This window comes from Suncus etruscus, chromosome 10 (assembly GCF_024139225.1).
Source record: "Suncus etruscus isolate mSunEtr1 chromosome 10, mSunEtr1.pri.cur, whole genome shotgun sequence".
In the NCBI taxonomy this organism is placed as follows: Eukaryota; Metazoa; Chordata; class Mammalia; order Eulipotyphla; family Soricidae; genus Suncus; species Suncus etruscus.
The window spans coordinates 38,195,934-38,222,754 of NC_064857.1; the positions used below are offsets into that span (position 1 = coordinate 38,195,934).

At 50.9% G+C, this 26,821-nt stretch overlaps 1 protein-coding gene across 1 annotated transcript in view; it reads left to right on the top strand.

The window, feature by feature from the left end:
- Positions 1-1,453: 1,453 nt before the first annotated feature.
- SEMA4A (semaphorin 4A) overlaps positions 1,454-26,821 on the top strand; it is a 35,205-nt gene continuing 9,837 nt past the window's right edge. The window contains exons 1-10 of the mRNA XM_049782229.1: positions 1,454-1,484; positions 7,123-7,287; positions 8,672-8,832; positions 10,503-10,565; positions 10,832-10,930; positions 11,335-11,440; positions 12,545-12,661; positions 12,933-13,057; positions 13,144-13,319; positions 16,793-16,943. Of these exons, the coding sequence (XP_049638186.1) occupies positions 7,149-7,287; positions 8,672-8,832; positions 10,503-10,565; positions 10,832-10,930; positions 11,335-11,440; positions 12,545-12,661; positions 12,933-13,057; positions 13,144-13,319; positions 16,793-16,943 (1,137 nt within the window). The 5' untranslated portion in view covers positions 1,454-1,484; positions 7,123-7,148. The remainder of the gene's footprint in view (positions 1,485-7,122; positions 7,288-8,671; positions 8,833-10,502; positions 10,566-10,831; positions 10,931-11,334; positions 11,441-12,544; positions 12,662-12,932; positions 13,058-13,143; positions 13,320-16,792; positions 16,944-26,821) is intronic.

Sequence of the window (26,821 nt, forward strand, 5' to 3'; positions counted from 1 at the left end):
GAGGCGGCAGTCAGTTGGGGTCCTACTGCGCCATATCATTGGACCAGGGATGGAATGACGGGCTCACTTCAACCCGTTCTACCCCTAGCTGGCACCGTCATCAGCTCCTGCCAGTGCCCCCAGGAAAGTTGGGGTGTGCCCCTTCCGAGGAAGGAAGTCTGGATCCCGGGTATAGTACTGCCATAGAGGCCCATTCTCTGCACTGTGATGTGTCACTTGTTGTAGAAACAAGTTTTTGTCTAATTGTGCCAGTGGGAGGGGCCAGTTAAGGAAATGACCTGGGTGTGGGCCCTGAAGTTCAGGCTCTTCCTTCCTGACCCAGCACCCCAGGTTTCTACCAATCTGTCATGTCCTTGCCCTCTACCACATACCCTCATTTTGGGGGCACAGAGCCTGAACCCAGAGGAGAGCCCCAAGCTAAGGTGCTGGTGACTGAGGGTGTGTGTGTGTGTGTGTGTGTGTGTCAGGAAGTGTGTGTGAGGGCAACACAGCTTCCACTTCTGCTCTCAACATCTGCTGCCCCGAGGCAAAGACTCCCCCACTCCCCACCCCCAGTGGAAAGGGAACCGAGCAGTACTGTGCAACCCTGTACCCCACTGGGCCCAGCACAGTCATTTCCTTCTTGCTAAAAATATCACTGGGGGGCCAGAGAGGTAGTCCAGTGGGTAACACGCTTGCCTTGCACTTTGGCTGATCTGGGTTCAATCCCTGGCACTCCATATGGTCCTCCAACCCTGCCAGGAGTGGTTCCTGAGTACAGAGCCAAGAGTAACCCCTGAGCACCAGTGGGTATGGACCAAGAATCACATTAAAAAATAGATAAGAACATTAGTAGTTTTGGAGAGGGGCTCAGGACGGGGCCAGGCCAGGCACATGTGTTAATGGGGAGGGGGGATGGCAGGCCTGCCTGGACCACACAGCAGGTGGCGCTGGGCTCATGGGCATCTGAGCTCTAACCATCGTGGGCATCTGGGCTCTGTCTTCCGGCAGGCTGAGAGGCCATTCCGGAAGGGTCAGCCCCAAATCCTAGTTTTACTAATGAAGAAGCAGGTCAGAGGGGACTAGGAGATCTGTTATTAGGGTGGATTAGGATCCCTTGTTAGGAAAGCCCACCCCAACCTCCCATTTTGTCTCTGTGGCCCCCAGGTAGGGGGATCCAGCACAGGCAGATCTCTGTCTCTGTGTCTCTCTCGTTTTCTCTGATCTCTGTGCATTTCTTTTTTTGTTTATTTATCGGATTTTTGGGATATACCCTGTGTTACTCAGGAGTCACACCTGGTTCTGGGCTCAAGGGGTCACTTCTGGCTGGGCTTGGGGGACCATATAGGCTGCCAGGGATTGAACCCTGATTGGCCACGTGCAACGCTAGCTAGCACCCTACTTGGTACTGTCTCTCCAGCCCTCTGTCGCTTGATCTCCATCTTCCTTTCCATCTCTCCTGTCTCTCTCTGCCTCCACTCAGCCAAGAAGATCACGAAGAAAAGGTAGAGAGTGACTCTGGCTCAGGGGGAGCCCAGGGTTCTATTCAGAACATCACCAGTCCCCATTTCTCTATTTATTTGCACAAATATTCGGGGACAAACAATTTGTCCTCACGGGCAAACTCCATTTTCCTGGGGTCCAGCTGGCTGGCACTCAGGTGTGACCCCTACATCCAGACAGTTCTCAGGGGAGAGTGAAACCTAGAGAAAAGGACCACCCAAGAGGCCGGCAGACCCCAGAGCCCACGTGGGTGCAGACAGCCCAGCAGCCGGGCCCATGATTGCTGCAGGGGAGCGCCCACATCTGGTGCTCTAGGAGCCGCAGAAGGTGGGGCTCAGGGGGACCCGGGTAGGAGGAGGAATATGGGGAGATTCTAGTCCCTCCCACTTAGAGATGCGGTCGTCATGGTGACGGAGGACCAGTGAGGCGGGCTGAGGATGGGGCTGGGGGGCGGGGGTGTGGCCGGGACGGAGCCCTGGGGGAGCCGTCCTGGCATTCCAGGAGGGAAAGGAAACGCGGTGGAACCCCCAGTTCCAGGTGAGGAGGCTGCACGCAGCAAGCGAGGGGCGAGGGGCAGGCCATTGTCTGGCGCTGGCAGGGCCCCAGGGGGACAGGCGGGGGTCGGGCCATTGTGTGTGTGTGCGTGGGCCTGTGTCCCCACAAGCCATTCTGCTGGGGACCCTCTGGTGGGTATGTGGGCTCTGCTCTGGAGAGGGGGGCAAGCAAGGAAGCTGTGTGGGTGGCAGTGTCTGGGCTCTGGAGCTCTGTAGTCACTTCATAAATACAAGTTGATTTCACTCGCTGGTGATCAGAGCCACGGAGCTGTCAGGGGTCCAGGACCCCAGTTCCAGAACTGTGTTCCCCGGCTCCAGGAGAGCTGATGTGGGGGACACCATGCATACCTGTACCTAGTGCTTCGGTGAGGGGTGCTGAAGAGGTGGTCCCTGGGCTGAGCCGCCCCAGGACCACAACTTACTCTTTCGGGAGGGGGGACCTGGAGGAAGGGGTCGGACCCATGCAAGGGCTGTTGGGGGGGGCAGAAGACCCAGAAGAGCTGGGGGCAGGGACTTGAAAGGGACAGACGTTCAGCATTGTGATAATCATGGGGATCCCCACTGCACTCCAAATCTGGGGGAGAAAGCAAGTGAGGAACCCCTCTGAGGCTGGGAAAGTCCCTGGGGCTCCATCCCTGACATTTGCCACCTACCCCCCTCCTCCCACTCCTGTGCAGCCAGTTCTACTATCAGCTAGGGCACTTCCACTTCCCCTCCTGGGCCTCATTTCCTCCTGGGGGTGGCAGCTCTGGGGGGGGGGCAGATGATGTGGCAGGCCCACAGCACGCTTGGCAGGACCCAGTGCTAAAGGACAGCGCGGGGGCCTCATGGTGTTCAGACTTTCCAGCCAGACAGCAGCTCTGTGACGCTGTGACAGCCCTTCTAGCGTGTGTGTGTGTGTGTGTGTGTGTGTGTGTGTGTGTGTGTGTGTGTGTGTGTGTGTGTAGCTCCTGACTTTGGACCTGGGATCTGGGATCCTGGTGGCAAGAGACAGTGTTTCTATCACCCCTAGGCTTTTCTTATGTGGAGCAGAGCCACAGGAGAGTCTTTGAGGGATGATTCAGACATATTATTCCTTAGCCCAGAGCAACTAGTGCTTTGGACCTACTGGCCCCATAGAAGTGGCTGCGTACTGGAAAGGGGTGGGTGTGGGGGGGAGCCAAGTCTCTGGACCTGATGAGACAGTAAGATTTGACTTTTGGAAGAGGATGCTCTGAGTTTCACTTGGCTTCTTTCTAGTGGTATTATTCCACACACCACATCTGTGAAATGGGATTACAGGGCTGACACCCCATATTTGGCTCAGGCCGTGACCGAGAGCCTGATGAGGAAAACTATTGGGACTGGCTGGAGGGGCTGACGAAGAGGAGGCCTGGGGCCAGGAGGAGAATTTCTGGGTGCTCAAAGAAGGAGGAAGTAGACACTTCTGGGGTGAGGTGGGGTGGAAGGGGACCAGGCCCTGAGCCTGACCCAGATAAGCCAATCTGTTCCATCTGACAGGCCTAGGGCAGGGTCTGTTCCTATGAGATAACACCCAGCTATCAACCCCAAATGAAAGTGTTCCCCCAACTTCTTTTTCTCAGTAACATCTTCTTCCTTTGATAGCTGGGTATTACCTTTCAGTTCCGAATTCTGAGCTGGGGTGAAAGGAACATCGGAAAGGTGGGAGTCCTGGTTAAAGTTATTGGTCTTTATTATTATTGTTGTTTTCTGGGTTTGGGGTGATGCCTAGTGGTGCTCAGGGCTTATTCCTGACTCTGCATTCAGGGGTCACTCTTGGCAGGGCTTGGAGGACCCTGTAGGTTATAGTAATCAGACCTGGTTGGCTACATTCAAGGCCAGTAACTTCCCTACTGTAACTGCAGTAACTTCTCTCTGCCCCAAGTTTTTTTGTTTGTTTATTTGTTTGATTTTGGGCCACACCAGTTGACGCTCAGGAGTTACTCCTGGCTATGCTCTTAGAAATCGCTCCTGGCTTGGGGGACCATATGGATCCAACTGAGGTCTGTCCTAGGCTAGCGCACACAAGGCAGATACCTTACCTCTAGTGCCACCGCTCCGGCCCCTGCTCCAATTTTTTTTTTCTGGGCCTCCCCTGTTGTGCTCAAGAACCAGGAACCACTCCTGAAGTTCCAGTGCTCTTTCTGGCAAATTAGGTTTGATATTTGGGCAGGTGCTGGGGCTTACTGGGGTCACACCTGTCTGGGACAGGGGAAACATGCAATGTGAGATAAATTTGGGGCCTCTGTGTACAAGTCACATGTTTTAAATTTTAGTCCCTTTTTTTAATTTTTTTAATTTTTGGGTCACACCTGGCAGCGTTCAGGGGTTACTCCTGGCTCTGTGCTCAGAAATCTCCCCTGGCAGGCATGGGGGACCATATGGGATGCCGGGATTCGAACTACTGTCCTTCTGGGTGTAACGCAAACACTCTACCTCCATGCTATCTCTTCAGCCCCACATTTCAGTCCTTTGAGACATCTCCTGTCTCTGGAGTCTCTATAGTGAGAGTCCAGCACTGTTCCTTGGGTCACCCAGCCAAAGCCTTCTCCAGGGATCTGGACACCAGCCTAGCAGCCAAGGGGACTCTTGGCAAGTCTGGAATAGCGGGTGGTTCTTGGGGGTGGAACTGAGCACAATGTCCAAAAAACTGAGGGAGAATTCAGCGAGTGGCTGGGCATTGGCGTGGGAGTTAGCTGCAGGAAAGGCTTCCTGACCCGGACGATGAGGGGACCTTTATTGGAGTCAACTCAGCCTGGGGTACTCCTTAACCAGCACTCAGGCTGGTCTCAGGCTGACCAGACTGAAAACACCCCAGTTTATAGGTCAGGGAACCTTGGGAGCCAGATATCTCATTAACCTGCATTATGAGGCTCCCCTCAGCTTCTGGGAGGGCGGAAGAGCCGCCAGCATGGGGGGTTGGGTGCTCTGAGGTGTGAGTTCAGAGGGGGAATGTTCTAGAGCTCCCTAGACAGGAGCTTTTATTTTTGTTTTTGTTTTTTGGACCCACCTGGTGATGCTCAGGGGTTACTCCTGGTTATATGCTCACAGAGTGCTCCTGGGTTGGGGGACCATATGGGACGAAGGGGGATTGAACCGTGATCTATCCTAGGTTAGAATATGCAAGGCAGATGCGCTACCGCTTGTGCCACCACTCCAGCCCCTTAGACAAGAGCTTCAGCAAGAGACCTAGAGGCTAGACTCCAGAGGGATTTCCTCGTATAAGTTATGGAAGACTTAGTTTTCTTTACTTTATTTTCTTTTTTACATGTGTTGCCCCTCAAAGGGCTTACTCTTGGCTTTGTGCTCAGAGATTACTCCTTGGGTAGTGTCTCGGGAGACCTTCTGGGGTGCTGGGAATCAAACTTGTCAAACCATATGCAAGGCAAGTGCCTTACCTTTGTCCTATCTCTGCAGAGTCATGCACTTTTATTTATTTATATAATTATTTGTTTGCTTCGGTTTTTGAACCACACTGGCAATGCTTTCGCCTGGCTCTGTCTCATGGCTCAATCCTGGCAAGAGCTCAGGGGATCATATGTGGTGTATGGGATCAAATCCCAGGTTGGCCATGTGCAAGGTAAGTGCCTTACCTGCCGCATTGTCACTGCAACATTGTACCTGTTTGTTGTTGTTGTTGTTGTTGTTTTTGGATCACACCTGGTGGCACTCAGGGGTTACTCCTGGCTCTGTACTCAGGAGTCATTCCTGACAGTGCTGGGGGACCATATGAGAAGCCAGGAATCAAACCCGGGTCCATCCCAGGTCAGCCGCGTGCAAGGCAAACACACTCTACTGCTGTGCTATCTCTCTGGCCTCTGCAACAGCACTTGTATTTTTTTTTTTTTTCAAGACTAAGTAGGACACTGAAGCAATAGCATATTTGCTATTGATCTTACATGCAGTCAACCTGGATTCGATCCCTGTATATGTAATCTATGTGTTCCCTCCCCCAACCCCAGACTTCGAGGAGTGATTGCTGAGCTCTGCTGGGTGTGGCTAAAAACAAAAATAAAAAAAGGCTGAAATGGGTGGTGTTTAGGCCTTCCCTTCAGTGAGAGCTAGGAGAGCTCTGTGGAAAGAGGGAGTCACAGTTTGTGTCTTGTCTCTCCAGGAGTGTGGACAGAGTCCACTCCTGAGCTGTTAGATGGGGCCTGACCTAAGGGCAGGGCTGAAAGGACCTTCCCTGTGGTCTGCCTGGAAGGACCTGGGGAGGAGAAGACAGAGAGAGGCGTGCCTCTATTCCTCCCAGTCCACAGGCTTCCGCCCCCAGCGGGACCTGTCACAACTGGATAGGTGGAAAAGCAGGTTTGCCAGCCAGCCGTGCTCCGGGCTCCCCGGCTGGCGGCTGGGGTTGGCACTATGGGTCCTTGGAGGGCCGCACACCTGGCCCAGCCTGGTCAAGCCTTCTGTCCCTGCTATCCCCTGCTGTCCTCTGCCTCTGGGGTCTGAGAACCCCATTTTCTTTCTCTTGGATGGCATCCGAACCCCAGAAGCCGCCTTTCCAACTGCGGCAAGGGTAGGTGAGATCAGATTCTTGGGGGTTGGCGGTGCTCGGGAGCGGTGGGGTAGGGGGGAGGCGAGGAAATTGTGTGGACGGAAGAGAAGTAGTGAATCGAGGACATGTCTCAGGCAGACTCTCCTTGCCCAGGCGGGCCCAGAGGAGAATCTGGTGGGCCCCTGTAGGTCAGGAAACAACAGGGTGGGTATGAGGCCCAGAGAGAGGGCAAAGGTGCCAGTGGTGGGCCAGTCTGGCAGTAAGAGTCTGAGGCCAGGAGATTGTTTCTCCTTAGGCAGGGCTCAGCAATGCTCTGGACTCTGGACTCAGTAACCACCTGACACCAACAGAACCAAGCTTTCCCAAGGAACAGTACCGGGAAGGCCAGGCAGGAGGAGAAGAAACACAGGCCCAGAGGAAGGGAGACCAGGCCTGGGTGGTGATAGAAAGGAGACATGGGTCCTGAGAGGAAGTGGGCTTGCCTGGCCCTCGCCCTCACACTTCTGCTGCCTGGGGCTCTCCTATTGGTCCCCAGGGGAATGTGGTGAGAACTTGCTACTCAAAGCCTGCCCCTGACTGTTTCCCCAGTGCCATCTGCTGACGCCTGGCTGAGCATGGCCCTTCCCGCCTTGGGCCTCAACCCCTGCAGCCTCCTGCACCTTTTCCTCTGTCAGCTGCTCCTGCTGCTGCTCCCGTCCACTGCAGTAGGGGACAGTGTGCAGGGACCTGTGCCCAGGGTCAAGTTTCACGCAGGTAAGGAAATGCTAGGCAGGTGACCGTGGGCACTGAACTTGTGGAGGGCAGAGGAAGGAGACAGGGAGTGAAGGAAGAGGGGAAGAATGAGAAAGCGATGTGGTCAGAGAGACAGGAAGGACTAGATTGGAGATGGGGAGAGAGAGAGGGAGAGAGAAAGAGAGGGAGAGAAAGAGAGAAAGAAGGAAAGAGAGGGAGAGGGAGAGATAGAGGGAGGAAAAGGGAGAGAAAAAGAGGGAGAGAGAGGCAGACAGAGGGGGGAGAGAGGAAGAGAGGGAGAGGGAGCAGGCAGCAGTGAAACATGGGGTACGTGGGTGCGGCTGTAGAGAGGAGAGGGGCTGACTGAAACACTGGCCCAGTTCTCTGAAGTTGGTGATTGTTTTTTTTCTACTTTTGTGTTTGAACCACACTTGGCTGTGCTCAGGGGTTACTCCTGCCTCTGCACTCAGGAATCACTCCTAGCGGGGCTCAGGAGACCATATGGGGTGCCAGGGATGAAACCTAGGTCAGCAAAGTGCAAGGCAAGCACCTTACCCACTGTACTATTGCCTCAGCCCTGGTGATTTTTTTCTTTCCTCTTAAAGTGTCACTGTCATGTGACTCTGGGACCCCCAAGCCCCTTAAGTGCTTCCCTCCTCAAGTCCCCAAAGCCAAAGCTTGATCCCCAGGCCTTGAGAACAAACATGCCCCAGGATGCCCTGCAGAACGTTTTTCCTTTTTTTTTTTTCCTTTTTTTTTGGTTTTTGGGCCACACCTGTTGAAGCTCAGGGATTACTCCTGGTCCTTCGCTCAGAAATTGCCCCTGGCTTGGGGGACCATATGGGACGACAGGGGATCGAACTGTGGTTTATCCTAGGTCAAGCGCGTGCAAGGCGAACGCCTTACCGCATGTGCCACCACTCTGGCCCCATCGTTTTTCCTTTCTGATGAGCCACTCAGTGTTTCTGGGGTGGCCATGACCTGTGGTAAGGGGGAAAGGAGGTGGATTCAATGAATCGGACCCTTCAGCTTCCTTCTCTAAAGAGCTTGTTTGGGTTCCTGCCTGTCATTCCCCCATGGCAAGGCAGCCCCAAGCCTGGAAGCGCCTTCAGTGATTTTTCACTTGGATTCCACCCCTTTGTCTGTCTCTGTCTGTGGCTGCAGGCCCTTACTCCCAGCCCCCCCACACTCAGGCTGTCATCACCCCCAGTCTCACTACTGTGGGCAACACACACAGTTCTTGGGGGCTGCCAGTAGGCACAGTGGAGCAGGGGCTGCCGCCAGAGAGTGGGTCCCCTGCCAAGGTCTGGGGAACACTCTTTGCCAACTTCCCCACCCCACCCCCACTCCCAGCAGACTCCAAAAGAACCGCTTTGCCCATCAAGTTCCTGTCCCTCATCCACAGGGGACGGGCGCAGGGCACTCAGCCTCTTCCACCAAAAAGACCTCCAGGATTTTGACACCCTGCTTCTGAGCAGTGATGGCAACACCCTCTACGTGGGCGTGCGAGAGGCCATCCTGGCCTTGGACATCCAGGATCCAGGGGTACCGAGGCTCAAGAACATGGTAAGGAAGTCAGGGAGAAAGGGCACGTAGGGGGTGAGGAAGGCCCGCAGCTGGCCCGTGTGGTCTGGGCCGCCTAGGCGTTGAATAGCAGCGCAATTGGTGTTATTTATAATTGGCAATAATCAGCAGTTCCTGTCTTATTTACATATCTGGTCCTGTAACAGACGAGAAATGTCAGAGTGGCTTTGCCATGCCTCCCACACGGCTGGGTGAATGACACTCATTGTTGAAGTGGCGGAGAGAGAAATCAGTGACATGAGAGAGAAACACGGATCCAAAGTATATCAATAATATGATCCCCGCCCACTCGGAGAAATCCTTGATGTCAAATCACTGTCACCTTCCTGGGGAAAAGCTTGAGGGAGCTGGAGAAGGGCAGACAACGGGGTGGGAGAGCAGAGAGCAATGGCTTGCGCTGGAAGGCATGTTTCTCTTTGTGTGGTCTGTGGGCCACCTGCTTGTCTGGGGTCCCAATTCAGAAGACAGATTCTGAAGCTGGGGAAATAGCTCAGCAGTAGAGTACTTGCCTTGCCTGTGTGAGACCCTGGGTTCCAATCCCGACTGGAAAAAAAAAAAAGGCCGATGTGAACCAGGTACTGATGTTTTATTTTGGTTTTGGTTTTTGGGCCATACCAGCAGCACTCAGGGATTACTTCTGGCTCTGCACACAGGAAATACTCCTAGTGGTACTCAGGGGACCATATGGGATACTGGAGATTGAACCTAGCTAGGTTAGTTGTGTACAAGGCAAGAGCCCTGCCTGCTGTACTATCACTCCAGCCTCTTCGTTGTTGTTGGTCTTTTTTGTTTTGGGGGCCACATCCAGCGGCACTCAGGGGTTACTCCTGGCTCTGTGCTTAGAAATCACTTCTGACAGGCTCGGGGGACCATATGGAATGCCAGGGATCGAACTCAGGTCCATCTTGGATTAGCAGCGTGCAAGGCAAACACCCTACCGCTGTGCTATCGCTCTGGCCCCTGTTGTTTTTTGGAAAGATGATCAAAAAGCCCTGGCGTTGCTTAGGGTTTGCTCTTAGTTTTGAATTCAGCTGGGCTCAGGGACCCTATGTGGTATCAGGGATAGAATCCAGATCCTGAGTTGCTTCAGAGTTGGAGACATGGGACCGGTGAGATAGCATGGAGGCATTTGCCTTCCATGCAGAAGGACGGTGGTTCGAACCCCGGCATCCCATATGGTCCCCCGTTCCTGCCAGGGGAGATTTCTGAGCATAGAGCCAGGAGGAACCCCTGAGCATTGCCGGGTGTGACCCCCCCTCAAAAAAAAAGAGTTGGAGACATTTGGAGACATCATAGTGATTAGTATGATTAGTAATCATAGTGATTACGGTAGCCCATCAGATCTCGAAACAACCATGTATATACTGGGGGACACTGCTGACCCGAGGAGTGGGGAAAGCTGGAGTTTAGGGTCTATCATTGCTTTTTTTTTTTTTTTTTTGGTTTTGTTTTTCTGGGTCACACCTGGCTGCGCTCAGGGGTTACTCTTGGCTCTACACTCAGAAATCGCTCCTGGCAGGCTCTGGGGACCACATGGGATGCCGGGATTCAAACCACCGTCCTTCTGCAGGAAAGGCAAATGCCCTACCTTCATGCTATCTCTCAGGCCCCTATCATTGCTTTTTATTTGCCTTCTCTCATTCTCACTTCAGATATCCTGGCCAGCCAGTGACAGGAAAAAGAGTGAATGTGCTTTCAAGAGGAAGAGCAATGAGGTGAGTGGCTTTGAGGGGCCTTAGCAGCAGACACTGGGGCTCACCGCTCTCCTCTGGAGGACCTGGGAGAGGCACTTGGCTGCATTCTGTCAGCTGGTCTTGAGGGGCCCCTAGGCAGAACTCTGAAGGCTTGACCTCTGCCTCCCCAGACACAATCACTCCTGGTAGGCTCAGGAGTTCCTAGAGGGTGGAGGGGATTGAACCTGGGTTCGCTGTGTGCAAGGCAAGAAGGGCCTTACCAGCTATCCCGTCCCTTTGGTCCCCAGACGCAGTGTTTCAACTTCCTTCGTGTCCTGGTCTCCTTCAACGCCACCCATCTCTATGCCTGCGGCACCTTCGCCTTTAGCCCTTCTTGCACTTTCATCGTGAGTTACCTGGTACTACCCACCCTCCGCCCAGCACTCCTTTGGAGCCCTGGAAAATTCTTCCAAAAGCAGAACCCTGGCATCCTGGCCCCCCGACCCCTACTTCTACTTCTCTGGTGTCTGTTTCCCTCCTCCCTCATTTTTTATATACTTTTTATTTTTGGGCCACACCCGGTGATGCTCAGGGGTTACTCCTGTCTATGCACCCAGAAATTGCTCCTGGCTTGGTGGACCATATGGAATGCCAGGGGATTGAACCACGGTTCATCCTGGGCCAGCAGCATGCAAGGCAAACACCCTACCGCTGCGCCACCACTCCCGACCTTCCCTCCTCCCTTCTCCCTCTTACCCCTTCCTCACATGAAATTTTGCCGTTTTGGACCTTCGGCTTTTCCTCCCTCCAGGAACTCCAAGATTCCTACCTACAACCCATCTCGGAGAACAGAATCTTGGAAGGGAAAGGGCAGAGCCCCTTTGACCCTGCTCATAAGCACACAGCTGTCTTGGCGGGTGAGTGTTAGGCCCTGGACTCTGTGAAGTACTGGCTCTGATAGACTGGGGAGGGAGGCTGGAGTCTGAAAGTGGGGGGCAGAAGGAGAAGCAGGTGCTCCGAGCACCTGCTCCTGTAGAAGCCACTTTTAGAGATGAAGAACGAGGTGGCAGTACCTAGAAGCAGGAGGGTGCTGGTAAAAGGTCTCAGGCTCAGAAGAGGCCCAACAGCCAGAAATTTCTTTATTCATATGCTTCTTCCTCCTCTGTGGCATCAGGCCTTGTGCTAGATTTGGAGGGTCTCGCTTTCCTATGCCTTCCTTATTATTTTTGTTTATTTTTTGTTTGGGGGTCATACCCAGGAGCGTTCAAGGCCTAAGCCAAGCATTCAAGGCACTAAATTTCTAGCTCTGTGCTCAGAAATCATTCCTGGCAGGCAGGCTCGGAGGACCATATGGGATGCAGGAGATTGAACCTGGGTCAGCGGCATGCAAGGCCAACAATGCCCTACCCGCTGTGCTGTTGCTCCAGCCTCCCTGCCCTCCGTTGATGCAAGCTCTTAAGTCACACTTCCTGACTTCCTGGAGGAGGTTTTTTTTTTTTTTTTTTTTTTTGGTTTTTGGGTCACACCCAGCAGTGCTCAGGAGTTCTTCCTGGCTCTACGCTCAGAAATCGCTCCTGGCAGGCTCCATATGGGATGCCGGGATTCAAACCACCGTCCTTCTGCATGCAAGGCAAACATGCTACCTCCAGGCTATCTCTCTGGCCCCAGGAGGTGGTTTTTTGAGTGGGACATGGAAAGACAGCTAGATGGGGAAGAGAAAAGGTATTTCAGGGAGGGAGGTAGGACCTGAGGTGTAGACGTAGAAAACACAGTCACCTTTGGGGATACAAAGAACAATTTTTCTTGGCAAGTGTTTTGACTGGGTTTTGGAGCCAGGAGACCAGAAAAGACCTGGAAAAGTGCCCACACACAGAAAAGGCCACAAGAGCTGAAAGACTAAGGAGGAGAGTTGGGTTTGCTGGAAGGTATATATACCCAGAAAAAGTAGAAGACTACCATGACTGCTGGCCCATGGCAGAGCCAGATCTGAGGAGGGTCTGCCCCCATTTCCCCTGGCCTAGATGGGAATCTCTATTCTGGCACCATGAACAACTTCCTGGGCAGTGAGCCCATCCTGATGCGTGCGCTGGGACCCCAGCCTGTCCTCAAGACTGACAATTTCCTCCGCTGGCTGCAGTGTAAGTGCTCTGTCCCCTGCACAGGCGAGTCCCTTGGCCAAGTGCCTGAGACCTGGCACTCGAGAGAATATTCATTCCTTCCGTTCCCTTTTGTCCAGGGCATAGTATGTGCCTGGCATTACTGGGTACCTGGATGCAACAGGAGAGCAGACAAGTCTCTCCTTCAGCAGGGAGGTCCCTGGCATCTTCCCGACTCGGGGATTTATTTCCTCTGGGGGACCCAGGCCATTTCCATGCTGAGTTCCTGTGCTTGCTTGTCCCACCCCCGTAGCGGACGCTTCCTTTGTGGCTGCCATCCCTTCGACAGATGTCGTTTACTTCTTCTTTGAAGAGAGCGCCAGCGAATTCGAGTTCTTTGAGAAGCTGCACACGTCTCGCGTGGCCCGAGTCTGCAAGGTGCTTGCTCCACCTGGGTGAGAGGTGGGGTCGGCCTTGGGTGGGGAGGTGGAAATGCCTCTCTAGAACCCAGCCTGTGGCCCTAGAACGACGTGGGTGGTGAGAAGCTGCTGCAAAAGAAGTGGACCACATTCCTGAAGGCCCAGCTGCTCTGCACCCAAGCTGGACAGCTGCCCTTTAATGTCATTCGCCACGCCGTCCTGCTGGCCCCCAACTCCTCCTCCGCTGAGCCCTACGTCTACGCAATCTTCACCTCTCAGTGGTGAGCTATGGAAAGGAATGTGGGAGCTAGGCATGGCTTCCGGGGCTGTGTTGCTTTTACTGTACTAGAGGCAAGGGATGGAGCAATAATGCAGCCAGTAGGGCGTTTGCCTGGCACACGGCTGACCCAGGTTTGATCCCCAGCGTTCCATATGGTCCCGAGACAACCAGGAGTAATTTCCTTTTTTGTTGTTTTTGTTTGTTTGTTTGGGCCACACCCAATGACATCAGGGGTTACTCCTGGCTGTGCGCTCAGAAATCGATCCTGGCTTGAGGGACCATATGGGACACCGGGGGATTGAACCGCCGCTCGTCCTAGGTTAGCGCATGCAAGACAAATGCCCTACCGCTGCGCCACCACTTAGGCCCCATCCAGGAGTAATTTCTAAGTGTAGAGTCAGGAGTAACCCTTGACCATTGCTAGATGTGACTCCCAAAACAAAACAAAACAAAACAAAAAGAGGACAAAGGATGAGGGGCTGGAGAGGCTACACAGCAGGTAGAGTGCTTGCCTTGCATTTAACATACCCAGGTTCTATCCCCAGCATCCCAGATGGTCTTCCAAGCTCCTCCAGGAGTAATTCCTGAATGAAAAGCCAGGAGTAAGCCCTGAACATCACTGGGCGTGGCCCCCAAATAAAACAAACAAACAAACAAACAAACAAGAGGGCAAGGGACTAACCTTAGCTGAAATCCTACTATACTATCTCATCAGAAGGCATTTGTGGGGCCAGAGCCAGCTCCAAGAACTCAACTCATGCTCTTTAGGTAGACAGGCAGGTTCAGGGTTTAATTCCTGGCACTGTCTGATTCCTGAGCATCCACCAGGAATGATATCTGGGCTCTGCACCCCCAAAAAATATTTGAGGCCTGAGAGTGTAGTAGGTAAGGCACTTGCTTTGATACCCTGCACCAAACTCCAGTGCCCTATATTGCCCCCTGAAACCCACCAGGAGTGGTCCTTGAGTGCAGAGCCAGGAGTAAGCCTTGAGCACTACTGGGTGTGACAAAAAATTAATTTGTTTATCATCACTTATCAGAAACTTGACTCATGCCTCTTATGCAAATATGAAAAATCTCTCTCAAGAGGTTATTAGCTCATACAAGGCAGCTTACTAAAGCTAAATATGAAAATGAAATAAAGGGCTGGAGAGATAGTACAGGAAGTAAAGATCTTGTCTTGCATGTAGCTGACTCAAGTTTGGTCCTCAGCACCTCTGAACACTGCTAGGCATTATCCCTGAGCATAGAGTCAATAGTAAGCCCTAAGCACTGCTGGTTGTGACCCCAAAACACAGAAAAAAAATTTTTTGAGTTTGGGTCACACTCAGCGGCTCTCAGGGACCACTCCTGGTTTTGTGCTCAGAAATCACTCCTGGCAGGCACAGGGGACCATATGAGATGCTGGGATTCAAACCACCATCCTTCTTGGATCAGCTTCATGCAAGGCACATGCCTACCATTGTGCTATCTCTCTGGCCCAAAACACAGAAAATTTAAAAAGGATAACAAAATGGGGCTGGAGAGGTGGCGCTAGAGGTAAGGTATCTGTCTTGCAAGCACTAGCCAAGGAAGGATTGAGGTTCGATCCCCCAGCATCCCATATGGTCCCCCCAAGCCAGGGGCAATTTCTGAGCACTTAGCCAGGAGTAACCCCTGAGCATCAAAAGGGTGTGCCCCCCCAAAAAAAGGATAACAAAATAGACTGGAATGGGAATAGCAGATAAATAAGAGAATCAAGGGATGGAGTTAGTTCAGCACAGATGTCTGTCATTTGTCACTCAGGAATTACCCTGGATATCAGTCAGTCATTCTCCAGCTTAGAGAAGAGGCAAATACTGTCAGTGGCCTAAGATGGAAAGGAAGGAATTGCTTAGAGATTCAAAAAAGGTTCATGTTTTGCTTGAGGTACCACAGAATGGTCTGTGTCCAGTTAAGCACCTGCTGTAGCACAATAACACAGCAGTAGGGTGTTTGCCTTGCACATGGCCAACTCTGGATGGAACCCAGTTTGATTCCCAGCATCCCATATATTCCCCCTGAACATAACTGGGTGTGACCCCCCCAAAAAAAAGATAAAGAGAGAGAGCAAGAGAGACAAACTTGTCATCTCTACAGATGGTGGCTGGAACCAGCGTTAGTACAGTGAGCAGTGTTCTTGCCTTGCACACTGCAGATTGGGTTTCAATCCTTGGTACCCATGTATGGTCCACCGAGTCCCCCTCTAGGAGTGATCTCTGCACACAGATTTAGAAGTAAGCCCAGGGGTCAGGTGAGATAGCATGGAGGTAGGACATTTACCTTGCATGCAGAAGGACAGTAGTTTGAATCCCTGAGCGCTGCTGGGTGTGATCCAATCCCCCTACCCCCCAAACAAAGTCAGTCCTCAGTGGCTCATGAAACAAGAAGTCAAGCTGAGCTCTGTTTGCTCTCTGACAATGGGAGAGATTAGGAATTATGGACCCATGGGGATGGAGTGATAGCACAATAGTAAGGCATTTGCCTTGCATGCAGCTGACCCAGGATGGACCTGGGTTCAATCCCTGGCATCTCATATGTCCCCTGAGTCTACAAGGAGTGTTATATTTTTTTGTTTTTTGTTTTTATCAGACCTGGCAGTGCTCAGAGGTCACTCCAGGCTCTACGCTCAGAAATTGCTCCTGGCAGGCTTGGGGGACCATATGAGAAGCCGGAATTTGAACCACTATCCTTCTGCATGCAAGGCAAACATCCTACTTCCATGCTATCTCTCCAGTCTAAGGAGTAATATTTTTTTTGTTTTGTTTTTGAGTCACATCCGGCAGTGCTCAGGGGTTACTCCTGGCTGTCTGCTCAGAATAGCTCCTGGCAGGCACAGGGGACCATATGGGACACCGGGATTCGAACCAACCACCTTAGGTCCTGGATCGGCTGCTTGCAAGGCAAACGCCACTGTGCTATCTCTCTGGGCCCAGGAGTGATATTTTTTTTTTTTTTTTTTGGTTTTTGGGCCACACCCATTTGACGCTCAGGGGTTACTCCTGGCTATGTGCTCAGAAATCGCCCCTGGCTTGGGTGGACCATATGGGACGCCGGGGGATCGAACCGAGGTCCTTCCTTGGCTAGCGCTTGCAAGGCAGACACCTTACCTCCAGCGCCACCTACCCGGCCCCAAGGAGTGATATTTTTTAAGGAGCAATTTCTGAGCACAGAGCCAGGAGTAACTTCTGAGCATGGCTGGGTGTGTCCCAAAGCTCTCAAAAAAGAAGATGGAATTGTGGACCCCACAGCAGGCTTTTCCGGTAGCCCTGCCATAAGCTGTGTACCATTTTGTATGGCCTGGTCTAGTATGGGGGTAGAGGGACTGGCAGGAACCCCTCATAAGGCCTGAGAACCCAGATGAGGGTGTCCATGAGGGTGCAGGGCTAGAGAAGGGGGGGTGTTCCTGAAACAGCAAGAGGTTACAGGCAATGTCTCTTCCCTGACCATCTCCAGGCAGGTCGGTGAGACCAGGAGCTCTGCTGTCTGTGCTTTTGCTCTCAGTGACATCCAGCGTGTGTTTGAGGGCAAGTACAAGGAGCTGAACAAAGAGACATCCCGCTGGACCACATATGGGGTCCCGAACATCAACCCTCGTCCTGGCAGTGTGAGTACTAGCTCTCCCCGTAGCATTCAAATTTAGAGACAGAAACCACTATTATGGTTAATACATTCCCAACAAATGTCATGCCCTCCACGTCCTGCCTGCTTAGGTGTCTATCTGGTCCTGGGCTCTGCTGCCATAGTTGGCCAGCCCCATCCTTACACAGAACAGTGTTCCCTCACTCCCATCCAAGTGCCTTCTTCTTCTTTTTTTTTAATTGTTGTTTATTTGTTTCTGAGTCAGACCCAGAGCTGCTTCAGGGGTTACTCTTGGCTCTGAGCCCAGATATCATTTCTGTGGTGCGGAGGGGACCATGAGAGATTCTAGGATTGAACTCGGGTCAACTGCATGCAAGGCTAATGCCCTACACACTGTTCCAGTCTTCTAGATGCCTTCTAAACACCTCTTTTGTCATGGATTTTCATTCTGTTTTTGATTTTTGGGGGGCGAGCCATTAGTACTCTTTTTTGGGGGGCTACACTCAGCAGTGCTCAGGGGTTAATCCTAGCTCTGTACTCAGAAATTGCTCCTGGTAGGCTTGGGGGACCAGGTGGGATGCTGGGGATTGAACCTGGGTCTATCCCAGGTTAGCTGTGTGCAAGGCAAATGCCCTATCACTGTGCTATTGCCCCGCACGCCCTTAGTACTCTTCAGTGCTAGGGGTTGGGGGCTTGTAGTGCTGGAAGCTCTGTGCATGCCACATCTAGCTATGATCCAGCCCTTTGAATCTGGCCCCAAATCCCTATTCTGGAAGGTGGGGGAGGGGGAGATAACTTGCTTTTGCAGCCATTCCAGGTAGTGCTCAGGGCTTACTACTGGCTTTGCTCAGGGTTCAGTTCTAATGGGTTTAGAGTATTCTATGGGTGGCTAAAACTCGAACCATAGTTGTACTATCCACAGTCACATGCTAGCCAGCGCCTTAACCTTTGTGCTATTGCTTTGGCCCCTGTAGCTGTGTTCTTTCTTTCTTTCTTTATTTATTTTGGTTTTTGGGCCACACCCGGTGACGCTCAGGGGTTACTCCTGGCTATGCGCTCAGAAGTCGCTCCTGGCTTGGGGGACCATATGGTATGCCGGGGGATCGAACCTCGGTCCGTCCAAGGCTAGCGCAGGCAAGGCAGGCACCTTACCTCTAGCGCCACTGCCCGGCCCCTGTAGCTGTGTTCTTGACTTACACCCATTCTGCAGATATGTACCAAATTGGGTTATAGCAAACAGCAAGGACTGTTTGTGGTACATTCCTCTCCAAAGACATGTTCTGTGATATTACGTTGGTAGCTTAAAATCAACCATGGTAGGTCTATATAGCAGGGAAACCAGCTAGCTAGAAGAGCCCAGGGTCTGCTCCTACCCCGTTCCAGAGCTGCCTCACTACCCTGATCACATCTCCCAACATTGCTTTGTGGTCATTTGTTAGAGCAGGATATTTTTTTTCCTGTTTTTTGTTTTGTTTTGGTTTTTGGTTTTGGGGCCACACCCGGAGGTGCTCAGGGGTTACTCCTGGCTGTCTGCTCAGAAATAGCTCCTGGCAGGCACGGGGGACCATATGGGACATCAGGATTCGAACCAACCACCTTTGGTCCTGGATCGGCTGCTTGCAAGGCAAACACAGCTGTGCTATCTCTCCAGGCCCTGTTTTTTTCCTTTTATTATTATTATTATTTTTTTTTTTTGGCCACATTCATTGACATTCAGGGGTTACTCTTGGCTATGTGCTCAGAAATCACACCTGGTTTGGAGGACCATATGGGATGCCGGGAAAATTGAACCGTGTTCCATCCTAGGTTGGCCGCATGCAAGGCAAACACCCTACCACTGCGCCATTGCTCAGGCCTTTTTTTCCTGTTTTTTTTTTGGGGTGGGGTGGGGGGCATGCCTGGTGGTGCTCAGGGCTTACTCCTGACTCTTTGCTCAAGTATGCTCAGGTCACCCTCTGCAATGTTGGGAATGAATTTGAGTTGGCTGCATTTAAGGCAAGTGCCTTCCCCACAGTTCTGTCTCTCCTGCCTTTAAGTTCTGATCTTTACCTCAGTTCCTATCTTGGTCTCAGTGATCTCAACTTCTTATGATATACCAGAGACTTTCTAATAGTTTCATATTCCTGGAAATCTCTCCAGGTCGCTGAGCTCTGGAGCTGTGCTCCGGACACCCTGAAGTCATCCAGGGATTTCCCATCTTTGTCACTTGGGGTATCCCCTTTTTTTTTTTTTTTTTTTTTTTTGGTTTTTGGGCCACACCCTGTGACGCTCAGGGGTTACTCCTGGCTATGCGCTCAGAAGTTGCTCCTGGCTTCTTGGGGGGCCATATGGGACGCCGGGGGATCGAACCGCGGTCCGTCCTAGGCTAGCGCAGGCAAGGCAGGCACCTTACCTCCAGCGCCACCGCCCGGCCCGGGGTATCCCCTTTTGTGCTGCTCTTACTTCTCTGTCCTATGGCTTCCTCTTTCCCCAGTCCCTTCCCTGTGTCGTTGTGATGAGCAGAGGTCACACATCCTTGCCTGCTGTACCCTCACATTGTTTGAGGGTCATGCCCTCCATTTGTGTGGTGCTGGCATCATGTCTAGTAATATCTTACCAGGGGGTGGAGAGAAAGAACAGGACTAAGCACTTTGACTTGCATGCAGCCAATCTGGACTTATCCCCAGCACTCCACAGGGTCCTACCTTCTCTGCCAATAGTGATCCCTGAGTACAGAGCCAGGAGTGAGTCTTGAGCACAGTTGGCTCCCACCCAATTTCTTTTTTGGGAGGTCTTTGGGTCACATCCAGTGGTGTTCAGGGTTTACTCCTGGCTCTGTGCTCAGAAACTGCTCTTGGCAGACTCGGAGGACCATATGTGATGCCGGGAATCAAACCACTGTTCATCTTGGGTTGGCTGTGTGCAAGGCAAATGCCCTACTGTGGTATCTCTCTGGCCCCTCACCCCATTTTATTTTAAAGAAACAAATCCATTGTAAGGCCACAAAAATCCCAGGTTCACACAGAGCTTGGCTCTACACCCACATGCAGTGGCAACTGGGATTGAACTCAACATATTATACTTGCAAGGCAAGTGCTCTAAGCTATGAAACTACCTCTGGACCCTTTGTTTTTGTTTTGTTTTGTTTTGTTTTTGGGTCACACCCAGCAGTGCTCAGGAGTTACTCCTGGCTCTATGCTCAGAAATTGCTCCTGGCAGGCTTGGGCGATCATATGGGATGCCAGGATTCGAACCTCCGTCCTTCTGCATGCAAGGCAAATGCCTTACCTCCATGCTATCTCTCCAGCCCCACCCTTTTTTTTTTTTTTTTTTTTGGTTTTTGGGTCACACCCAGCAGTGCTCAAGGGTTATTCCTGGCTCCAGGCTCAGAAATTGCTCCTGGCAGGCACGGGGGACCATATGGGACGTTGGGATTCGAACCAATGACCTCCTGCATGAAAGGCAAACGCCTTACCTCCATGCTATTTCTCTGGCCCCCACCCTTTGTTTTTTTATTTTAGTTTACTTTTAATTTTTTTTTGGGGTGTCAAATCTGGCTGTGTCCAGTCCTCAGGGACCATGTGATACTTAGGAGATCTTATGGAATATTGGGTTTCACTCGATCCCAGGTGAACTGCATGCAAGGCAAACAACTTTCCCATTGTGATAGTTCTACAGTTTTGTCCCTCTTATTTTATTTTATTTTTTAGCAGTGCTTGTAGGACCCTATGAAGTATCAGGGACTGAACTACTAGCTGCTTACAAAGCCAACCACTTTCCCCACTGTCCTATCTCTCCAACAAGGCCTCCTTGCTCTTTTTTTCCCTTGTATTCCAGTGTTGCTGTTGAAAAGAAAGCTATTCTGATGTCTACCTCTTTAAATAAACCTCTTCTTTTCTCTCTGGAATCCTGGAATTTGTTTGTCCCCCCACTTTTTCTTGTGGGGGGAAATGTTTGTTTTGTTCTGTTTTAAATTTCAGGATATTGCCCTCTGTTGAGTCTGTTCAGTTATTATGTTGGACAAATTATCCTTTCGCATTGCGAAATTTAGTTCCTTCAGTTCTAAGTAGTTTGCCTAACATATTGACTTTTATACCCTTAAACTATTTTCAAAGCCTTTGTTTTTGTTGTTTTTCTGGCTATGTCTCAATTTTTTCTTCCAAGTCTTTGATGAAGTTTTTGTTTCTGTTAAAGTTTCTCCTAACATTGAATAATGTTCTAGTCCTTTTGAGCTTCACATATCTTTTTTATTTAAAAAAAAAGTTCATAAAGGGGCTGGAGCGGTGGCGCAAGAGGTAAGGCATCTGCCTTGCTTGCACTAGCCTAGGACGGCTTGCGGTTTGATCCCCGACATTCCATATGGTCCCCCAAGCCAGGAGCAATTTCTGAGCAAATAGCCAGGAGTAACCCCTGAGCATCGCCAGGTGTGCCCCCCCCCCAAAAAAAAAGTCCATAGAGTTAAACAAATTAAAAAACTTCAAATACTGGGGATGGAGTGATAGCAGTGGTAGGACATTTGCTTTGCATGTGGTCGACCCTAGACGGACCTGGGTTTGATTTCCAGCATCCTATATGGTTCCTAGAGCTTTCCAGGAGTGATTTCTGAGCACATAGCCAGGAGTGACCCCTAAGCGATGCCGGGTGTGGCCCCAAACCCTAAATAAATAAACAAATGGGGTTTTTTTTTGTTTATTTTTTTGGTTTTTGGGTCATACTTGGCAGCGCTCAGGGGTTATTCCTGGCTCTACACTCAGAAATCGTTCCTGTCAGGCTCGGGGGACCATATGGGATGCCGGGATTCGAACCACCATCTTTCTGCATGCGAGGCAAACGCCCTACCTCCATGCTATCTCTCCGGCTCTAGCATTCTCTCTCTCTCTCTCTCTCTCTCTCTCTCTCTCTCTCTCTCTCTCTCTCTCTCTCTCTCTCTCTCTCTCTCTCTCTCTCTCTCTCTCTCTCTCTCTCTTTTTCTTCGGTTTTTGGGCCACACTGGCGGTGCTCAGGGGTTACTCCTGGCTGTCTGCTCAGAAATAGCTCCTGGCAGGCACGGGGGACCATATGGGACACCGGGATTCGAACCAACCACCTTTGGTCCTGGATCGGCTGCTTGCAAGGCAAACGCTGCTGTGCTATCTCTCCGGGCCCAGCATTCTATCTCTTGACACTCAGTCCCTCAAGCACCTCCAGGAGTGATTCCTAAGCACAAAGCCAGGAATAAGCCCTGAGCATAGCTAGACATGGCCACAAACAGAACAAAACAACACAAAACAAAAAAGGCCTATCAAAACTTGTTTCACCTCTACCCCATTCTCTACCCTCATTAGTTAATCGATTCAAACCTGTGTCTCCCAAATGCCAAGTATGCACTTAGCTCTTGAGCTCTCTCCCAGTCTCCTCATCCTTGGAGAGCAGATTCCAAACCTATCATTTCATCTGCATTAGCTTCTCCTGGCTGCTGCTCGTAGCACCACAAACGTGGTGATTTCAGAACCAGAAGTGGGTTATCTCATGGCTGTGGAGCCCAGGAGCTGGGAACTGGTGCGTCCGCTCCGTGAGCTCTGTGGGCTGTGAGGAGTCTTGCTGCTTGCGTGCCTCTCACTTCACTTGGCAAGCTGCTGTCAGCCCTGCTGTTGCTTGGCTTATATCCGTCTGTCTTTGCTTCCCTGTCTTTCTCCATTCTTCTGCAAGGAACCAGCTCACTGTATTGGGAGGTCCCCAGAACCCAGAATGATTTTATCCCAAGGTCTTCTGTTTTTTTTTTTTTTTTTTTTGGTTTTTGGGTCACACCCGGCAGTGCTCAGGGGTTACTCCTGGCTCTATGCTCAGAAATCGCTCCTGGCAGGCACGGGGGACCATATGGGACGCCGGGATTTGAACCACGGACCTTCTGCATGAAAGGCAAACACCTTACCTCCATGCTATCTCTCCGGCCCCAGGTCTTCTGTTAGATCTGCAAAGACCTTTTGTTTGTTTTGGGGCAGGATTGATTGCACAGCCAGTAAGGTGTTTGCCTTACATGAGTGCAGAGCCACCAGTAACCCCTGAGCGCTGCCAGGTGTGCCCCCCACAAAGGCATTATGTTTGCTTTTGCAAACAGTGACATTCCTAGGTTAAAACAACATGTTTTATTTTGTTTTACTGGGGGGCGCCATAACTAGCAGTGCTCATGATTTTACTCAGCTCTGTACTCAGGGATCTTTGTTTATTTGTTTGTTTTTGTTTTTTTTTTTTACCACACCCAGCGTGGCTCAGGGGTTACTCCTGGCTCTGCACTCAGAAATCACTTGTGGCAGGCTCGGGAGACCATATAGGATGCCAGAGATGGAACTCGAGTCTGTCCCAGGTCAGCCATGTGCAAGGCAAACATCCTACTGCTATGCTATTGCTCCAGCCCTCAAGGATAGTTTTTGGCAGTACTTGAGTAATAATATGGGGTTCTGTGGATTTAAACCCTGGTTGGCTGCATGCAAGTACCCTAACCACTGTACATACTACTTTTCTGGCCTCAAACTATATAGATCAAACCCAGATTGGCTGCATGCAAGGCAAACACCCGACTCTGTGCTATTGCTCTGGCCCAGGGCACTTTACTGGCATGTACTAACTTGGGTCTGAGCTCCATCATTTCTTATGGTCCCTCTGAACACTACCGGTATGTTGTTCACCCCCCAAAATATATATAGTTCATTTGAATCAATGTTCAAATAACAGCTATCCTTTTTTTGGGGTGGCCACACCCGGTGGCACTTGGGTTATTCCTGGCTTTGTGATCAAAAATCACTCCTAGGGGCCGGAGAGATAGCATGGAGGTAAGGCGTTTGCCTTTCATGCAGGAGGTCATCGGTTCGAATCCCGGCTTCCCATATGGTCCCCTGTGCCTGCCAGGAGCAATTTCTGAGCCTGGAACCAGAAATAACCCCTGAGCACTGCCGGGTGTGACCCAAAAACCACAAAAAAAAAAAAAAACAAAAACAAAAATCACTCCTGGCAGGCTTGGGGGACCATATAGGATGCTGGGAATTGAACCCAGGTCAGCCACATGCAAGGCAAATGTCCTACCAGCTGTGCTTTGCTGTGGCCCCACAGTTATATTTTTGGACTGATTGTTCTTTCGTCTTTTTCAGTTTTTCTTCCCATCTTCTTTTTCTTTTTTTTTTTTTTTTTTTTGTGGTTTTTGGGTCACACCCGGCAGTGCTCAGGGGTTACTCCTGGCTCCATGCTCAGAAATTGCTCCTGGCAGGCACGGGGGACCATATGGGATGCTGGGATTCGAACCGATGACCTCTTGCATGAAAGGCAAACGCCTTACCTCCATGCTATCTCTCCAGCCCCCCCATCTTCTTTTTCTCTCTTGCAATTGATTTGTCATTTTGGGGCTCCTTCCCTCCCTTCCTGCCTTCCTGCCTTCCTTCCTTCCTTCCTTCCTTCCTTCCTTCCTTCCTTCCTTCCTTCCTTCCTTCCTTCCTTTTCTTTTTTTTTTGGGGGGGGGCACACCCAGCGGTGCTCAGGGGTTGCTCCTGGCTATCTGCTCAGAAATAGCTCCTGGCAGGCATGGGGGACCATATGGGACACCGGGATTCGAACCAACAACCTTAGGTCCTGGGTCGGCTGCTTGCAAGGCAAACACTGCTGTGCTATCTCCCCAGCCCTCTTTCTTCTTTCTTTCATTTTTGGGTCACACCCGGTGGCGCTCAGGGGTTACTCCTGGTTCTATGCTCAGAGGTCGCTCCTGGTACCATATGGGATGCCAGGATTCAAACTAGGGTCTGTCCTGTGTTGGCCGCATGCAAGGCAAAAGCCTGACCACTGTGCTATTGCTCCAGCCCCTTTTTCCTTTTTCTTTTCTTTCTTTTTTCTTGGGGGGGGGGGGTGACACCGAAGATCAAACTACACTTTTGAGGCAAGTGCTGTATCACTGAGCCATATCCCCAGAGCCCTGCAGTCTGTTTTGTTTTTTGTTTTTTGGTTTTTTGGTTTTTGGGCCACACTCGGCATTGCTCAGGGGTCACTCCTGGCTGTTTGCTCAGAAATAGCTCCTGGCAGGCACGGGGGACCATATGGGACACCGGGATTCGAACCAACCACCTTTGGTCCTGGATCGGCTGCTTGCAAGGCAAACACTGCTGTGCTATCTCTCCGGGCCCCTGCAGTCTGAATCTTGATGAACATGGTAGAGGGTTAGCATTATCTGTAAATGTTGGATCTTAGGTCTGGACTTGAAGGAGGAAGTGGGTTTGGGTGGGTGAGTCTGCTTGATGTGGTATAGTGCTTCTCTTTAGGGCAGTGTGATCTCTCCTCTTCAGGAAGTAACAACCCCTGCTCTTTGCTGTGGTTTTCCATCTAATAATGGTTTGTGTTGCTGCCTCCGTTTTCTGCATATAGCTTTTCAGCTTCTCACCTTTGCAACTGCACCTATCACAGTTTGGTCCACTACTTGTTCAGTTACTCCCATCAATAATCATTTTTTTTTCAGCCTCTCTTCTCGTTTGTAACCACCGTTCCATTGTCGGGGCTAGAGTCTTTATTTTGGTGTTGTTTTGACTTTGTTTCTTTATATTTCACAAGTGAGTGAAATCATATGGAAATTGTCTTTCTTCTTGTAATTTATTTCACTGAGCAGATTGCCCGCAAGGCCCACATCTGTGTTGTTGCAACTGGCAAGATTTTATTTATTTTTTTTTTTATAGCTGAATAGTCTTTGGACAACATTGGAGAATAGAGAATATATCTTTTTCTTTCTTTTTTGTTTTGTTTTGTTTGATGGATTTGGGTCACATATGGCAGATTCCTGGCTCTGTGCTCAAAGCCATCTCTACAGTGCTCAGAGGACCTTGTTGGGAATGGAACCAGGTTTGTTTGTTTGTTTGTTTGTTTGTTTTGTTTTTGGGCCACACCCGGCGTTGCTCAGGGGTTACTCCTGACTGTCTGCTCAGAAATAGCTCCTGGCAGGCACGGGGGACCATATGGGACACCGGGATTCGAACCAACCACCTTTGGTCCTGGATCGGCTGCTTGCAAAGCAAACACCGCTGTGCTATTTCTCCGGGCCCAGGAACCAGGTTTATTGTATGCAAAACCTGCACTTAGTCTGCTGCTGAGCCATCTCCCCACCCCTGCACTCACCTCTTTCTAGAAATAGTGCTCTGCAAGGGCTACATCCCTTGGTGTTTTGTTTTGTTTTTTTTTATTTGTTTGTTTGGGGACCACATCCATAGGCACTCAGGGTTAGTCCTGGCTCTGCACTCAGAAATCGCTCATGGCAGGTTTAGGGGATTATATGGGATGCTGAGGATTGAACCCGGGACTCAGGTTTGTCCTGGATTTGCAGCATGCAAGGCAAAAGCCCTACTGTTGTGCTATTGCTCTAGTCCCCCCACCTTGGTGGTTCTTACACACATGGGCTGTGGCATGACTTGCTTGTGGTGCCAGGAATCACAAAGTCCAGAGGGGCCAGGTGCAAACAGAAGTTTGCCAGCATTGTGCACACCATGCACCCGGGATTTGAACTCATGGCCATATGTTTGCAGGGCAGGAGTTCTAAGTCTCTGTGTTCCTAGACCACAACTTATTTTTCAATTTGTGGGTCACACCTGCTCAGTGCTTAGGGCCTACTCCAGGCCTGGTGCTTGCCATCAGCAGAGCTCATGGGACCATGATGTGCTGGGGATTGAATGAAGGTCTTCTGCAGCAAAGCATATATTCATCTGTGCGAGCCATCTTTTGGACCAATAACAGCTTTTTTTAAAAAAATTATTATTATTATTATTATTATTATTATTATTATTATTATTATTATTATTATTTTGCTTTTGGGCCACATCCAGCTGTGCTCAAGAGTTATTCCTGGCCCTGAACTCAGAAATTGCTCCTGGCAGGCTCGAGGGACCATATGGAAAGCTGGGGATTGAACTTGGGTCCATCCCG